This window comes from Melanotaenia boesemani, chromosome 17 (assembly GCF_017639745.1).
Source record: "Melanotaenia boesemani isolate fMelBoe1 chromosome 17, fMelBoe1.pri, whole genome shotgun sequence".
NCBI lineage: Eukaryota > Metazoa > Chordata > Actinopteri > Atheriniformes > Melanotaeniidae > Melanotaenia > Melanotaenia boesemani.
This window is the reverse complement of record NC_055698.1, coordinates 34,139,585-34,157,935: the sequence shown is the minus strand read 5'-3', so window position 1 is coordinate 34,157,935 and position 18,351 is coordinate 34,139,585. Positions and strand designations below refer to the sequence as shown.

The 18,351-nt window shown below is 46.6% G+C and overlaps 1 protein-coding gene across 2 annotated transcripts in view; it reads left to right on the top strand.

The window, feature by feature from the left end:
- Positions 1 to 17,224, top strand: part of LOC121656516 (prolyl endopeptidase-like) — a 40,470-nt gene extending 23,246 nt beyond the window's left edge. Inside the window, exons 9-16 of one of the 2 annotated variants that reach the window (XM_042011549.1) lie at positions 624 to 821; positions 898 to 1,001; positions 4,243 to 4,379; positions 4,661 to 4,709; positions 5,300 to 5,432; positions 5,507 to 5,638; positions 11,922 to 12,078; positions 16,837 to 17,224. In XM_042011549.1, the coding sequence (XP_041867483.1) occupies positions 624 to 821; positions 898 to 1,001; positions 4,243 to 4,379; positions 4,661 to 4,709; positions 5,300 to 5,432; positions 5,507 to 5,638; positions 11,922 to 12,078; positions 16,837 to 17,131 (1,205 nt within the window). In that variant the 3' untranslated portion in view covers positions 17,132 to 17,224. The remainder of the gene's footprint in view (positions 1 to 623; positions 822 to 897; positions 1,002 to 4,242; positions 4,380 to 4,660; positions 4,710 to 5,299; positions 5,433 to 5,506; positions 5,639 to 11,921; positions 12,079 to 16,836) is intronic. The other variant, XM_042011550.1, reaches the window with a different exon arrangement.
- Positions 17,225 to 18,351: the final 1,127 nt, after the last annotated feature.

The following is an 18,351-nucleotide window of genomic DNA, read 5'->3' as shown; positions in this document are numbered from 1 at the left end:
CCACCTGATTACATGTGAGGCTGACAGGTGAAGGAGGATCGTCAGGTCTATCACCGGAGGCAGAGGTGCAGCAGGAGAGGGAGGGAGAGAGGGTGGTGTGGCGGAGTTTCAGGCCTGATTCTGACCAGTTAGAAGGGGGGCTGAGCGTCACTGCAGAGTCCAGTTAAAAAACATGTTCAGCTCATTGGCCCTGTCCTCATCACCCTCAGCTCCTCTATCTATGTATCGTGAAATACACTCAGTCCAGATTCTTGAAAGACTCAGAGGATTCTGGCCCTATTCAGCTTATTGACCTCAGATATTTCCAGACATGACCTCAGGTCAAATTCAGAACATTTTATGACAGAAATAAGACACATCAGGTATCTGGACACAATAAATGTCCTCTTGCAGTAACTTCTGTCTGTATATCACCTGATGCACCTCCCACAAATGGTCTGGATTCTTCACATACTTAAGGAAATGTCACCCCACCGATATTTATGGATTCTGGCCCTTTTCATGCAGTGCTTTATTCTGGAGGTATTCCTCTCCTCCTGTAGTTAATATTATACATATATTTCCCTAAGTTCCGTTCGTGATGAAGATCCTCATGCTGAACGTCTGCTTCCTGTCCTCTGCAGGCTTTGTCTCCTGTGTGAACAAGCACCACCTGCTGGTCAATTACGTTCACGACGTGAAGGACATCCTGCAGGTCTACGAGCTGAAGACTGGCCATCTGGTGCGAGATCTGCCACTGGGTGTGGGAACGGTGGCTGGAGTCAGCTGCAAGAAGAAGCACCCAGACTTCTTCTACAAGTTCACCTCCTTCACCACACCTGGTAACTTCCTCCTCCTCTTCATCCTGCTCCTCTTCGTCCTGCAATGATCCATGTTGCTCCTCCTACTCCTCCCCAGGTATCATCTACCACTGTGACCTGAGTGAGCCGAACCCGGAGCCCAGGGTCTTCAGGGAGGTGGAGGTGAAAGGCATCAAGCAGGAGGACTTCCAGATCCACCAGGTGAGCTATTCTATTAGCAGGCGGCCTCATCCTTCATCGTGATAATGATGGTTGGATCTGGTCCCTGTCTTACGCTGCCACCTGTTGGTTTCTGCAGGAACTTTTAGGTCCTGCAGGACTGAACTAAAAAGGCGGTCACACCAGAATAGTCCAGGGGACTCAGTTTGATTGGGTTGGATTTCTGATAAATTTCTCACCTTCCTTTGGTTTGTGAGACTTTCTAGACTTTCCTCCTCACACTTCAATAACATTAACTTCATTAATATGTGATGGTAAGCAGGACGGCCAGCAGCAGCTTCCAGTCTGGTCCTGGAGCAGAGGGAACATCTCCGGATCTGGAGTTGGGAGCTGGGACTGATGCTGGGAGTAGGGTTGGGCAGCGTTCCCAGCCTTCATTTGAACGATTCCGGTTCAGTGTTTCGATTCCAGTTCCCTAATGATTCTCGATTCCGATTCTTTTAAGAGTCAGGGTGAAAAAATTTTACATGTTTTACCCTCATCATTCCCACCTGGTCGCTGGCAACCTGGTCAACAGTTTGTTCGATAAACTCTAAAACTTCTCTGATAAAACTTTTGTCACTATAGGCATGCTACATTGTAAAGCTTAGATTCTCTGCAATCAAGCCTCATAATTTATTTTATAGTACTCCTAAACACAAAAACACAGTTAGTAAAAGAAACACTATGGCTAGCAACAAAGCTAACGGGACTTCCTACCTGTTTCATGATAATGATGTCACATTGTCATCTATTCCATGATCAGTTGTATTACTTTTCCACAGAAGGGTCCAGTGTTAAAAAATATCAAAAAGTTTGCCACAAAACTTTTCCAGTATAGTCCTCAAGAATGTCTGTCTGCACACCCCTCTTATATAAAATCAAGTAAATGTAAATGGCTACCCCCCTTCTCTACTGTTCTCTGTCCTCTCTGTCCTCTTCCCCCCACACGAGGAGTTGTACAGTGTGATGGCATGATGGTTAAGGTGTTCTTAAGCCTGGTGGTCCTACACTTGGGAAGGAGCAGTCTTTCACTGAACAGGCTCCTCTGGTTACTGATGACCGTGTGCAGGGGGTGGCTGGCGTTGTCCATAATATCCAGCAATTTGTCCATAATCCTCAACTCTGCCACTGTCAACAGAGAGTCCAGCTTCATGCCGACCACAGAGCCAGCCTGCCTGATCAGTTTATCCAGTCTGGATGTGTCCTTCTTGGATAAGCTGACCCTTCAGCACACCACAGTGTAGAAGAGGACACTGGCCACTACAAACCGGTAAAACATCTGCAGAGGTTTGCTGAGAAGTGAGTGCCACAGGTCGGAAGTCATTCAGCTCGCCGGGTCGGTTCTTCTTCGGCACTGGAACGAAGCAGGATGTCTTCCAGAGGGCGGGCACTCTCCCAGTCTGCAGACTAAGGTTGAAGATCCGTCGTAGTGGTTCCTCCAGTTCTGCCGCGCAGGTCTTCAGTGATCTTGGACACACTTTGTCTGGGCCTGCAGCTTTCCTGGGTCAGAGCTTCCTCAGCTGTCCTCTGACCTGGTCTGTGGTGATAAGTGGTGAAGATTGTGTTGATGTGGGGGTGGAGGAGGGGGTGTTGTGGTGTCTGGTGGGAGGTGTGTGGATTGGAGAGAGGGAGGTGGTGAGAGCGGGGGTGGGCTGGTTGAACCTGTTGAAGAAGTCTTGTCCCCCCCACTACACTGGTCTTTGTGTTAAGACCAGTGATGGTCCTCACCCCTTCCCAGACCTCCCTCATGTTGTTGTCCCTCAGCTTCTGCTCCACCTTCTTCCTGTAGCTGTCCTTGGCTTCCCTCACACAGTGTTTCACCTCCTGCTGTGCTGCTTTCATGGCCTCCCTGTCTCTGCTCCTGAAGGCAGCCTTCTTCTTGTTGAGTACAGTCTGGACTTCCCGTGTTACCCGTGGCTTGTTATTAGGGTAGCAGCAGACAGGCTTGATGGGGGAGATCACATCTGCACAGAAGTTCACGTAGTCCGTCAGACAGTGTGTCATCCCCTCTGTCCTCTCCATGCAGGTTCAGCAGCACATCCCAGATTGTGGTGTTAAAGCAGTCTCTCAGGAAACTTTCCTTCTTCGGGGACCATCTCCTGACTGATCAGGTTGTCACTGGTTGCTTTTGGACCAGGGGGGTATACAGTGGCTGTAGATGGTCCCTAATGGGGGGGAGGGGAGTTGGTCTGTATGCATCCCGTACATTAACATACAGCAGATCAATTGTCCTCTTATTTCTAGTTGGACAGTCTACAACCTGATTAAAACAGCCAAGGTAGAGTCCAAGGCTGCATGGTGAAGATGATGGTAAAAGACTCATGGTGCTGTGTCTGCAGCCTTGCTGTGACAGAGTGGATTTTCTCACAGGCAGTGGCTGCGTCCGCTCTCGGAGGGATGTAAACAGAGATGGTGATCACATGACTGAACTCCCTCGTTAGATAATATGGCCGAAGGCTAACAGCTAGCAGCTCTAAGTCCCGGCAACATAAGACCAACTTTATGGCGATGTGTCCTGGGTTACACCAGCGGTTGTTGACATAAATCATGAGTCCCCCACCGTTGCTTTTCCCGCTCACCTTAGTGTCTCTGCCAGCTCTCACAGCAGTGAATCCCAGCAGGTCCATGTTAGTGTCCGGTACTAGGTAGTTCAGCCATGTCTCCATAAAGATGAACAAGCTGCTCTCTCGGTAGATCCGCTGGTTGTTCAGTGCGGACAGCTCGTCTATCTTGTTCTGGGACTGATGCTGGGAACTGGCGCTGATGCTGGGACTAGGACTGGTGTTGAAAGCTGGGACTGATGCTGGTAGCTGGGACTGGTTTTGGGAGCTGGGACTGGTGCTAGGACTGATGCTGGAAGCTGGGACTGATGCTAGGAGTGGTGCTGGGACTGATTTTGGAAGTTGGGACTGATGCTGGGACTGGTATTGAAAGCTGGGAGCTGGAACCTGTGTTGGAAGCTGGGACTGATGCTGTGAAGGACCAGGGCTGATGAGTGTTTATGGACGGGGGGCCGGGCCTGAGTCAGCACCGCTCTCCAATATCACCAGAATGAGTCTCTAGATGTTTTGCTCATTGCTTTTTAAAAATAGAATCGCTAGAGGTTCTGAAAACCTCGCTGAACATGGCGCCTGAGCTCTGACATGTGTGTGCATCACGTCTTTCCTCTGGTCCACTGGCTGACGTGTGAAAATCCTGAATGATGTTCATCACATGATGGACGTGTTTCTTGTGTTTCCAGGTTTTCTATCCCAGTAACGATGGAACCAGGATCCCCATGTTCCTGGTCCATGCTAAAGATCTGCAGAGAGACGGGAGCCATCCGGTCTTCCTGTATGGATACGGTGGCTTTGAGGCCTCTATTCAGCCCTACTACAAGTAAGACTGGCAGGAAGCTGAACCACGTCTGCGGGTCCGAATAAAACCAGGATCTTCTGCTTTTCTGTCTTTATATTTACTTGTGTTTTATAACAGCAGAAGTTTAATGTTTGTGTTTGTATAATGTATGTGTGTTAAATGTGGTGATGGGGGGCTGACTCGAGCATCAGCTGTTGAAGTCGGGGGGGTGTGTCATATCTGGTCGTGTCCTTTTATTTTCTTCATGTTGAGCCTTTTCATCACCTGTTACCTGTTAATATTAAACACCTTTTTTCTCCCAGAGACCAGCTGCACAGCTTGAGAGGATTGGGGAACTTCATAGTTCCAACAGTAAGAACCACCAGGAGAAGTTCTTCTATGTCTGGATGTGGTGTTAAGTTGTGGACCAGTCTCAAACTCAAGCATTTAGCATCTGAGATCCCTTTATAAACAGAAAGTCTGGTCACAGTACAGAGACGGTGGAGTGTAATTGTATTTATGTTGTATGGGTAGTGGGATCGGGTGTTACTAACTCTGGTGGTTTCTGTTTACCATCATCGGTATTTGAAACCATGTGGTAATATCAGGGTATAAATACGAGTTAGTGTGTGTGGTTTTACACATATACGGCGGTTTTCTGAGATGACTGAATGAGGAAGCAGCTCTTGGTTTTTTGAGATTGTAATATTTTCTTTTACAAAAGAAAGCTGCTTTTACAGAAGTTTTACTTCTCCCCGCTTCTTTTCGAGCATCAACGTATAATCCATACTTTGTTCAGCCTGATTTAGGTCGGTTGTAGACCGAACGGCACAGCTACTGCTCTGCATCTTCTCTTTGTTTTGTTCTTGTAACACTTACACCACATAAAAACTGAAAATGTAAAAAAACCTCCTGATGATGAGCGGAGCTCCTCCCCCTGATAACAGCTGACTTCCTGTCAGACAGGAAGTGGACTGTTTCTCTGTCTTCATGTCCTCAGCGTGGCCTACCTGCTGTTTGTGAGACACCTGGGAGGAATCCTGGCGGTGGCCAACATCAGGGGGGGCGGAGAATACGGCCTCACCTGGCACAAAGGTACCTTGGCTGGGAAGACACACCTGTTTCCTGAAGCATGTGTGTGTGTTTCATCTCTGACTGTGTGTTGGCAGCGGGAACGCTGGGAAAGAAGCAGAACTGCTTCCAGGACTTCCAGAGAGCAGCAGAATTCCTGATCCAGGAGCAGTACACCACGGCCAGCCGGATTGCCATCAACGGGGCCTCTAACGGGGGTCTGCTGGTCGGTAAGCGATACTTCCTGTTTCCTCCACCTGCAGCTTCCTGCTGGTTTCCACTGGGAGAACTGGAAACAAGGCAGGGATGTGGGAGTCTGCTCCTCCTGAGACTCCTGAACCAACATTCCCCATCAGCTGCATCTCCAGGAGAATTCCTTAAGGATTTCATTCCTCTCAGCTTCTTTCTTCCAATATTTCCTGATTATTGATTTTTTCTTCCTGATAAATTCTGAATAAACACCCCTGCTGTCAGAGCATTTCCCAGAAACTAAAGTTATAAATCAGACTAGACATCAGTCAGATGAAGGACCACCCATCTCCATGGTGACGTCCACAGTCTCTGTGTTGATCTGATCTGGAGGAAGTAGGCCCAACTTTATTTATAAGCTCATTTAAAAACAACACGCATCAACCAGCGAGCTGCAGAGTTAAAACAAACCAACAATAAAATCCAGCATAACCAGAAAAGAATGCCTGGCTTGGAAGCAGCAGAATAAAAACGTCTCTGTAGGCCGGTGTAAACGTTTCAGCTGACGGTGAGGTCTGTCTGAGGAGAGGGAGGCTGGAAAAACTCTGAGCAGCCAGTGAGCTTCTACAAGGCTGTATGAAAGTAGGAAGCCCCAAACCCAGAGTAAAAATGTCACTGTGAGAACAGCAGCCAGTTCTGGTGAACGATTAATAAACCACGCTGATGCAATTGTCCACGAACAAACCTGCCGTAACATCATGATTATCGATCACTCGTTGCTGTTTACACTAGAAACTTAAGGGACACCAGATATAAAGAACTTTAATAAAGACAACGATGGACTACAGGCGGTACTGGCTCAACCATCTTTAAGTCTGGAATCTCGGGGTCCTCTGAAACACTCAAGTTCGACGTTCGGAAAAATAAGATCACTTCTGAGTTCTGAGGACAACTGGAATGCACTATAAGAGACCCCAGAGGAAGGAGGGAGGAAACCCCTCACAGGCACCATTTTGGTCCAGCTGCAGCCGGGACAGAAGGGACTGATGGACACCAGAGGACAGACTATTACTGTAATCAAGTCTAGATTAAATAACAGCATGGAAGGAAAGAGGCTGGACCTTAGAGAGGATGAGGTAAAGTCTGATGATTCAACCAATCACAGTAAGAGTTGGCCTGACTTCCTTCTCCAGGCTCTGCTCCCTCTACGTTAGCGTGGTTGTTAGCCAGAACATCCACCGGAGGCAGTGCAGAGCTTCTGAAAGTTCTTTCAGCCGTTGCTCCTGGTGAGCAAGAAGCTATGGAGGAAGCGTTGTTTACACCCGCGACCAGCTGACGGGACTATTGAGGCCTGTGACATCTATGGGGAATAACATGGATGAGCTCGCTGCGCTTATTAAATTTCAACAGGAATACCGTGAGTGTGGTTTGCTGGCGTCATTCACTCATCCCGCACCATAGCGTAGCGGTACCCGGCTTCAGCCCTGTTCAGGCGGGGGACGGTATGGGAGGGGGAGGGGGAGGCGGGTGTGTGGGGGTCAGGTTGTGAAGTGGAGAGACCAGGCAGCTGTGGTTGTAGAAAGAAGAGAGGTGGGGGATCGCGTGCACGTGAAGGAACTTCTCTGCAGCTTGCTATGGGAAGGCTTTTTAAATTCTAGTTTGATTTGCATGTCGTTTTTCTTACATTTGATTTTGCACATCTTTATTTATTTAGATTTATATGGACGAAGTGGGTCGAATTCAGTCGGAATTTCATTAAAATTTATATTCTATTTTATGAAAACTTCTACCATATATCTGATCCACTATATCTAAGGGATACATATTAAGTAAAAGAACACTCAAGTTTAATTTAGTATTTTCAAACTATGTCTTAATAACTCAACTGTCCCAAATTTTCTTGCTACCAAAATTCAAATTTTTATTCAGAATAAAAGTCTTATTTTTACTTTTGCATTTACAAACAAGTTTTCTAAAATTTATTTATAAGGTTTTTACAGCCAAATAAATCTGTCAATATTTTAAAAAAAATATTTTTATTTCAGGATTTAATTAAATCTGCATATTATCTTTCTTTGTAAAATTTCTAAATTTGATTATATTGTGTTCAATATAGTTTTTATAGATGAAATTAGACATACACCTAAACAATCATAATCATGAAATGTTGGTTGGTATTAAAATATATTTTATTTTTTATAAAATTACCCGTGTTTCAGTAGTGACCAAAATATTTGATTGAAAGGTTATTATTTATTATTATTATTGTAACTTTTTTGTTGTGCCATATATTTTAGCCAATAACATGATTCATGTTAGAGATTTAATTTAAAAATATCCCATGCTTGTTTTCACCATTAAAAGTAATAGTAAGCAGACACAAGTCTCCCTGTTGTTGTTGTTAATGGACTAAGTGGTAGAGCATGAATGAATGAATGTTGTCAACCTTAACTTCATCCTCTTTTTTTTTTTAACTTGTCCTGTCCAGCATCGTAGCAGCAGAATGATGGTCTGGTTTCTGTATCGTGCTGAACAAATTTGCTCTGCCAAGGGGAGGTTTATGGGTAAAAGGCTCCTCTTGATAATCTGATTCATTTATTTAACTTCATCCTCTGACACCTTTTTCTATACTTTTCCTCCCTCTTCTTTAATCTTTTGATCTTCAGCTTGCTCTTTCAGAGCCTTCACCTTGGTGTAGATCCTGGTGTAGGTCCTGGTATAGGTCCTGGTGTAGATCCTGGTGTCGGTCCTGGTGTAGATCCTGGTGTAGGTCCTGGTATAGGTCCTGGTATAGGTCCTGGTGTCAGTGCTGGTGTAGGTCATGGTGTAGGTCCTGTGTAGGTCGTGGTATAAGTCCTGGTGTAGGTCCTGGTGTAGGTCCGTGGTGTAGGTCCTGGTGTTGGTCCTGGTGTAGGTCCTGGTGTCAGTGCTGGTGTAGGTCCTGGTGTCGGTCCTGGTGTCTGCCCTGGTGTAGGTCATGGTGTAGATCCTGGTGTTGGTCCTGGTGTCTGCCCTGGTGTAGGTCCTGGTGTTTGCTGTGGTGTGGGTCCTGGTGTAGGTCCTGGTGTAGATCCTGGTGTTTGCTCTGGTGTCGGGCCTGGTGTAGGTCCTGTGTCAGTGCTGGTGTAGGTCCTGGTGTCTGCCTGGTGTAGGTCATGGTGTAGGTCCTGGTGTTGGTCCTGGTGTCGGTCCTGGTGTAGATCTTGGTGTAGGTCCTGGTGTCGGTCCTGGTGTAGGTCCTGGTGTAGGTCCTGGTATAGGTCCTGGTATAGGTCCTGGTGTAGGTCCTGGTGTCAGTGCTGGTGTAGGTCCTGGTGTCGGTCCTGGTGTAGGTCATGGTGTAGATCCTGGTGTTGGTCCTGGTGTCTGCCCTGGTGTAGGTCCTGGTGTTTGCTGTGGTGTGGGTCCTGGTGTAGGTCCTGGTGTTTGCTCTGGTGTCGGGCCTGGTGTAGGTCCTGGTGTTGGTCCTTGTGTAGGTCCTGTGTCAGTGCTGGTGTAGGTCCTGGTGTCTGCCTGGTGTAGGTCATGGTGTAGGTCCTGGTGTTGGTCCTGGTGTTGGCCCTGGTGTCGGTCCTGGTGTAGATCCTGGTGTAGGTCCTGGTGTCGGTCCTGGTGTAGATCCTGGTGTAGGTCCTGGTATAGGTCCTGGTGTAGGTCCTGGTATAGGTCCTGGTGTAGATCCTGGTATAGGTCCTGGTGTAGATCCTGGTGTAGGTCCTGGTGTCAGTGCTGGTGTAGGTCATGGTGTAGGTCCTGGTGTAGGTCGTGGTATAGGTCCTGTTGTAAGTCCTGGTGTAGATCCGTGGTGTAGGTCCTGTTGTAGGTCCTGGTGTAGGTCCTGGTGTAGGACCTGGTGTCTGCCCTGGTGTAGGTCCTGGTGTAGGATCCTGGTGTTGGTCCTGGTGTAGGTCCTGGTGTTAGTGCTGGTGTAGGCATGGTGTAGGTCCTGGTGTTGGTCCTGGTGTAGGTCCTGGTGTCTGCTCTGGTGTAGGTCCTGGTGTTTGCTCTGGTGTCGGGCCTGGTGTAGGTCCTGGTGTCTACCCTGGTGTCGGTCCTGGTGTAGGTCCTGGTGTTTGCTCTGGTGTAGGTCCTGGTGTTGGTCCTGGTGTAGGTCCTGGTGTCTGCTCTGGTGTAGGTCCTGGTGTTTGCTCTGGTGTCGGTCCTGGTGTAGGTCCTGGTGTCTGCCCTGGTGTCGGTCCTGGTGTAGGTCCTGGTGTAGGTCCTGGTGTCTGCCCTGGTGTCGGTCCTGGTGCCCATAGATGTTTCACATGAATGGAGCATGTTGGACATCAGACTTCTATGATGTCACAAATGTGATGAAGGCAGTGTGACAAATTTTTAAAATAACGGCTCACAGCTGTGACTCGGTTCCCATCGGTCATTTAAAAGAGCCGTTCAAAAGAATCAATTCGTTCATGAACGTCGCATCTCTAGAAGACTGGCAAATTTTCTCAATCTCGCCCGTATATCCACAAATCTGCGGTGATCCTGTTGTCTTTCCCTCCCTTGTGCCCTGACCCTTCTTTTCTCTTCTTTTCTCTCTATCTGATAATTCATTGATGGGTTTCAGCTTTCCTTCTTTTCATTTCTGCTTTCTTTCTCTTTCCTTTTTTAAATATTCTTGGCATTTCATTGGGGCATTTATTATTTGTTCCTTGTACGCTCTTAATCTCTCTGCTCCCCTTTTCCTTTTTTGGTAGGGATTTTCATCTTTCATTTCTCCCTAGGAAAATACTAGATAAAACTAATTAATTTTGTCATTACCGAAACAATCGGGTCACAGCCGTAATTTCACTATATTGTTATGGTAGTGACTGCTTTGGCAGCGACAATTTCAGCTTATTCTTAACTAAACAGCAATGCCAGGCTAAAATCGGCTAGCAGTCACAGATTTGAAAAGATGCTCCTAAACAAAAATGTAACATTTATTAATAAATACAAAAAAAGTTCTTAGTAGCAGAAATGTTCGATAGTGACGGTCTTAAAAAAAAATGCTTCAGTTTTCAGACTTTGAAACACAACTACTTAAAAATGGTATTACTGGCGTGCTCACCATGTGGTCATCAAAGAGAGGAAGTTATTTCTCTATTGTTGGTGGAAATTTGGCGTGTGTAGAAGAACAACAGCGCCCCCTATGGGCCATAACTCATAATGCTTCTGTAGTGACGTGAAAACATGGGACAATATTTTTTATAAATAATTCTTGAATGCACTGAAAAACCAAAGAAATCAATTTGAATATATCAAGTTCCCTTTAAAATAAAACAAGAAGAGGCATAAAAAATGCATTTTTGACAAAAACAAAAAAATAATTTAAATTAAATTTTCATAGTTGGAAATTTAGGTGTTAGAGGTTGGGACAGCCACTTCCCAATACAAAGCTACATAAAGAGAAGGATATTTTATATATTTAATGGAATGCTATCTGAATTCATGCTTTTGAATTAAATAAATCATAATATGACATTATTAAACATAATAATAATAATAATAATACATTTTATTTATAAAGGCGCCTTTCTCACACTCAAGGTCACCGTACAATAAAAACACAACAATGAATAAATCCAAATAAAATACAAGAAAAACATAAAACAGTGATTGCAACAATGTACATATTATAGTGAGTAAGCCAGTTTAAACAGATGTGTTTTCAGTTTGGATTTGAACAAATGAATAGAATCAGAGTTGCGGAGGTCAGGGGGGAGTGAGTTCCACAGATGAGGAGCAGAGCAGCTGAAAGCTCTACTCCCCTGGGGGTGAAGATGAGGTGAATTGCAGAGGAGGATCTGAGGGAACGAACCGGTTTGGCAACACAGAGGAGATCAGAAAAATATGGAGGGGCGAGGTTGTGTATGGCCTTAAAGGTTAACAGCAAAATTTTATAGTGAATGCGATGGGTGATGGGGAGCCAGTGGAGCTGCTGTAAGATGGGGGTGATATGATAGATGGATGGGGTTCTAGTGATGATTCTGGCTGCTGCATTCTGTACCAGCTGAAGTTTATGAATTGATTTCTGGGGAAGACCAAACAGAAGGGAGTTGCAGTAATCCAAGCGTGACATCAATGGTCTGAATACATAATTGTTTTTTAATATGTAATTTTTAGTATGGGACTGCAATTTTAATTAATTCGGTAGAATATTCTATTCTTATTCTCTCTTGCTCTGTTGATTTGTACATGTTGTTCATAGATTTGTATATTTTATCTGGTTTATAGATTTGTATGTTTGTTATGCTGCTTTATTATCACTGATGTGGGTGATCATCAGAACTGATTGGACTCAGTGTGTAGATGACAAATGTTACCTGTTCACACCCACAGCGACGTGTGTGAACCAGCGTCCGGACCTGTTCGGCTGCGCCGTGGCCGAGGTTGGTGTGATGGACATGCTGAAGTTCCAGAAGTTCACCATTGGCCATGCCTGGACCACTGATTACGGCTGCTCCGATGACCCCGAGCAGTTCCATTGGCTCATCAAGTAGGAAAACCACACCATCTGTCAGCATTAGCATTGGTGTTAACATTGGTAGCATGGTGTTCTCATGGTGTAAACCTGGTGTTGTGGTGTTATCATGGTTTTAGCATGATGTTAGCATGGTGTTATGTGGTGTTAGCATAAAGGTATAATTAGCATGGTGATATCATGCTGCTAGTACCTGTTAGCACTGTGTTACCATGATGTTATCATTAGCATAGTGTCAGTTTGATTTTAGCTTGGTGTTGGCATGTTATCATTAGCATGATGTTAAAATGTGTTAGCATGGTGTCAACATGGTATTGGTATGATGTAAGCATGGTGTTAACACGATGTTAATCTATCAGATAGGAAAATAATTCTTCTGTTTTATAGTAATTTACTCAGGCATCGTAATGGACACAACAGCATGTTAGCATGTTATTAACATGATGTTAATGTGGTTGTTAGCATGGTGTTAATCAGTAGCATGTTATTAGCTTGATGTTAGCATGGTTTTAGTATGATAATAGCATGGTGTTAGCATAATTTTACCATGTTGTTATCATTAGCTAAGTGTTATGGTTTTAGCATGACGTTAACTTGTTATATAAGGCATGGGAACCAACGTCACACCACAGCTCATTTTGGAACATAAAGAATACACTGGCACCTTTCTCTGAGGCCACAGAGAAAAACCTGACCATTGCAGATCAAAAACTATGTAAACAACCACAGCCAAGGGTGGAAGTGGGCCAGCTTGCAACAGCCTCCTACCAAACTGCAGAGGGTTGCTGTGTGGTGGAGAGTTCGGGCTCTTGGGTCTAGCTTGCTATCAAGGGGGGTGTGTACCCAACAGGGCACACCTGGCCTGCATTAGACAAGCAGGGAAACCATCAATCAGTCATCAGAACACACAGTACACACATTAAAATATCAAACATCAAATACGTTTTCATTCATACAACAATGCAAAGACAGTTCAAATGGTGCAGCTCTGGAATTAAAGTGCATTGACACAAATACTCAGAAACCAAAAGTACATTTGAAATTAAAAACACATGCTAGACCAACATGGCTTTTAAAGGCTCTAGCCAAGAGCAAACACAACCTAAAGAAAGCTGCATTAGCATTACAATTAGCGGGTGTGTTTACAAGTATGCTAATGCTAACAGCATGTAACAATCAAACGGAACAAGACTCACCAATCCACCAGATCCATCACTCATGAGAACCAAAGCATCTGCAGTGGTTTAGTGGTTGTGCAACATATGACGGAGTTTTAGACACAGTTACGGAAAACATTTGGACGAGACTCACCCGTTGCAGCCTTCCCGTAGCCTCTCTCCCACATGCCTGTTGGTGGAGGAACACTGACAGCTTATATGGAGCACTACAAGGAACGACAAACAGGCTTGAAGGTGTGACATGATGCATGTGTTAGGTGTCGTGACCAAATGGTGCCTTCATGGATGACCGGGAATGCAGATATGTTGATAACATATAACTGATAGTAACAATGGCATAATTTCTATGTGAGTTACAGATAGAAAATAATGTGTTTGGTTGGAAATTACTCAGGCATAATAACAGATTCAACACCATCGTAACACGTTGTTATGTGCTGGTGAGGTATTTTTTTGTTACGAAACACCTCACCGGGGAGGCGTCCAGGAGGCCCGAGCCACCTCTTCTGGCTCCTCTCAATGTGGAAGGGCAGCGACTCTACTTTGAGCCCCTCCCGGATCACAGAGCTTCTCATTTTATCTCTAAGGGAGAGCCCGGCCACCCTGTCGAGAAAACTCAATTCGGCCGCTTGTATTTGTGATCTTGTTCTTTCGGTCACTACACACAGCTCGTGACCATAGGTGAGGGTAGGAACGTAGATCGGCCAGTAAATCGAGAGCTTTGCCTTTTGGCTCAGCTCCTTCTTCACCACAACAGACCAATGCAGCATCCACATCACTGCAGACGCTGCACCGATCTGCCTGTCAATCTCCCGCTCCATCCTTCCCTCACTGCTGAACAAGACCCCGAGATACGTGAACTCCTCCACTTGGGGCAGGACCTCATTCCAGACCTGGAGAAAACTCTCCAGCCTTTTCTGGCTGAGGACCATGGTCTCAGATTTGGAGATGCTGGTTCTCATCCCAACCTCTTCAAACTCGACTGCGAATCACTCCAGCAAGAGCTGAGTATCACGGCCCGATGACGGCAATAGAACCACATCATCTGCAAAGAGTAGAGACTCAATCCTGAGGCCACCGAACCTTATTGCCTCAACGCCTCGGCTGTGCCTAGAAATTCTGTCCATAAAAGTTATGAACAGAATCGGTGATAAAGGGCAGCCTTGGTGGAGTCTAATCCTCACTGGAAACGATTCTGATTTATTGCCAGCAATGTGGACCAAGCTGTAGCACCAGTAGCACAGGGACAGGACAGCTCATACAAGGGGTCCGGCTCTTCATACTCCGCCCACAGGAGTCCTCGGAGGACACAGTCGAACGCCTTCTCCAAGTCCACAAAGCACATGTAGATTGGTTGGGCAAACTCCCATGCCCCCTCAAAGACCCTGAAGACGGTATAGAGCTGGTCCACTGTTCCACCACCGGGACGAAAACCACACTGCTCCTCCTCAATCCAAGGTTCGACTATCCGACGGAACCTCCTCTCCAGCACCCCTGAATAGACCTTACTGGGGAGGCTGAGGAGTGTGATCGCCCTGTAGTTGGAGGACACCCTCCGGTCCCCCTTTTGGATAAGGGGGACCACCACCCCAGTCTGCCAGTCCAGGGGAACTGTCCCTGATGTCCACGCGATGCTGCAGAGGCGTGTCAGCCAAGACAGCCCTACAGCATCCAGAGCCTTAGGGTCCCCTGACTCTGCTTCCTCTGCCAAAGACGTGTCGTGAGATCTTCAAAGTATTCCTTCCACTGACCAACAACGTCCCGAGTTGAGGTCAGCAGCCTTCCATCTCCACTGTACACAGGGTTGATGGAGCACTGCTTCCCCCTCCTGAGCTGCCGGATGGTGGACCAGAATCTTCTTGAAGCCATCCGGAAGTCATTCTCCATGGCTTCTCCAAACTCCTCCCATGCCCGAGTTTTTGCCTTAGAGACCGCCGAAGCTGTATTGCTCTTAGCCTGCCGTTATCCATCAGTTGCCTCCGGAGTCCCACAGACCAAAAAAAAGTCTGATAGGACTCCTTCAGCTTGACGGCATCCCTCACTGCTGGTGTCCACCAACGAGTTCGGGGGTTACCGCCACGACAGGCACCAACAACCTCACAGCCACAGCTCCAGTTGGCCTCCTCAACAATGGAGCCACGGAACACAGCACACTCGGACTCAGTGTCCCCCGCCTCACCCGGGACATGGTTGAAGCTCTGTCGGAGATGGGAGTTTAAACTCTTTCTGACAGGGGACTCCGCCAGACGTTCCCAGCAGACCCTCACAACACGCTTGGGTCTGCCAGGCCTGACCGGCATCCTAACTCACCATCTGAGCCAACTCAGTTGACAGCTCCGCCCCTCTCTTCACCTGAGTGTCCAAGATATGCGGCCACAAGTCCAACAATACAACTACAAAGTCGATCATCGAACTGTGGCCTAGAGTGTCCTGGTGCCAACAACAACAAGGTGTTCATTATGGACAATCTGTGACAAGCCAAGTCCAACAACAAAACACAACTCGGATTTAGATCGGGGGGCCATTCCTCCCAATCACGCTCCTCCAGGTCTCGCTGTCATTGCCCACGTGGGCATTGAAGTCCCCCAGCAGAACAAGGGAGTCCCTGGTAGGAGTGCTTTCCAACACCCCATCCAAGAAGTGTGGGTACATAAGCACAATCAACAGTCAGGACTGGTCCCCCCACCTGAAGGCGGAGGGAGGCTACCCTTTCATCCACCGGGGTAAACCCCAACGCGCAGGCACCGAGTCGGGTGGCAATGAGCCACACCTGCTTGGCGCCTCACACAGAGAGCAACTCCAGAATGGAAGAGGGTCCAGCCCCTCTCAAGGACAGTGGTTCCAGAGCCCAATCCATGTGTCGAGGTGAATCCAGCTTTATCTAGCCGGAACTGCTCAACCTTGCGCACCATCTCAGGCTCCTTCCCCGCCAGAGAGGTGACATTCCACATCCCTAGAGCTAGCTTCTGCAGCCGAGGATCAGACTGTGTCACCCTTTTGAGCTGAGCCCAACCGAGACCCATGGGCAAAGGCCCAGCCACCAGGCGCTCACCTCCCTGCCCCACCTCCAAGCCTGGCTTCAGAGGGGGGCCCCGGTGACCCACGTCCTGGCAAGGGAAACCTGGATCCACTGTTTTTACTCATCATAGGGGCCTGTAATCTGATTTATTTATTTAAATACTTATTTATTTATTTATTTTGAATTACATAATTTACATAATCTTCCTGGACCTGACTGTAGGGGACAGAAAAAAGGAAAATAATGAAGAGAAAAAAAAGGAAAGTAGAAAAAATGAAGAGGAGAGAAAGATCCAATAGATAAAAGCAACAAGCTTCAATCCAACCTAACAGCAAACAACCAGCTGCTACACCTGTACAGAAACACAACAGAGAATTTCCTACAGCTTTTACAGGTAAACTAAGCAGACAATCATCAGGAGTTTGTATAATAGACGAAATGTTGTTGAAAAAAACCCAAAATAACACATGTATCACAGCAAAAACCAGAGTACCAGAAACACACACACACACACAGCACAACCAATGTATGTCAGGTTTTTTGAAGACACCTCTAAGTTTCCATCCTGGTCTGCAGGTATTCTCCTCTCCATAACCTGCCCGATCCTCCATACTCGGGCCCTCCGTACCCGGCCGTCTTGCTCCTGACGGCAGATCATGACGACCGCGTGGTGCCTCTGCACACCCTGAAGTACTGCGCCGCCCTGCAGTACGGGGTCGGCAGCAGCCCGCAGCAGCGCCAGCCTCTGATGGTCCGAGTGGACACCCGCAGTGGCCACGGAGCCGGCAAACCCACTGCCAAGATCATCCTGGAGGAGACGGACATCTTCTCCTTCATCGCTGAGACGCTGCAACTCAGCTGGAAGGAGTGAGGAGAAAATCTACAGAGGTTCTGATCCATTAATGCATCCTAGGTGTTTGGATTCAAAGTAAAGCATTTTCAATAAAAATCTATTTTTCTTCTTCTTCAAGACTCTCATTTAAATCATAAAACTGACCTACATTGACTAGAAACGAATTCCACGGATATTAATAGAAATATTTCTAATTATTTACAACTCAAATTCCATCAAAATAAGGCCTCTGTGTAACATGTAAGTTAAAAGTTCGACCCCGACCGATATGGATTTTTGGAGGCCAATATTTGGCAGAAAAAGTTAGTGAAGTTACTGGTAGAACATTATTCATGCAGCCCTCTGACACCCGTCCTGACGTCCTGACGTAGCTTCACATCCATCCTCCGTCAACACGCAGCTGATGAAGGGATGAACCTCGTTCTGGACTCAGATATTTTCTACACTTACATTATTTCTGCAGGTATCACTGGCTTTAAGCTGTTAGCTAATGCTATGCTAGTATAACCACAGCAATGTTATTGCTAATATAAACAGGATTAACTTAGGCACAACTTTAGCAATGGAACGTAAATGAAAAGCACGACTGGTGCAACAAGGCTCGGGTCACTATCATGACACATGGCAAATAGAGTTAAACTGGAACTTGAGACATGCTGAGTCATGCTTAATTTCACGTTGTTATACATATACCTGTCATCAAGCTCCACCCACACCTACAAACCCCCAACTTGTCTCAGATTAATAAGGAAGCTACAGTGTTTCTCTGAGTTTTGTTCGTGGTCTCTCTCCATCATTATCTCCTCAGGTCTAAATTGGTCTTTTCCACAGAGCACGCTTTGACTTGTCCCAGCATGAGAGGTTCGGGTGGCAGTAAACCAGTAACCCTTGGAACCCAGCTCTGAACATCCTGCTGCTAAAGAGTAAAGATGAGGAGGTAAAAGTGTGAAAAAGAGCATCAACAGTGAGAATTCTTCAGTTCCACAAATGCTGAGGTTGATCAGAGTCCTTCAGTCAGATCCGAGTCCGGAGCGCCTGTTAGATGGTGAAACATCCGATCGCTGGGCTCCTGATCCATCTCCTGATCTCTGCTGCAGATGTTTGCTCTCAGGGATCAGCCAGTTCCTGCAGCCAGCTTTTCGACTGGATCACAGGTGTGTTCGCTGTCATGATCTCCACGATTCTATAGCACATACACGGTCAACCAATAAGAAGCATCCATCCGAGGAGCAGGGCTA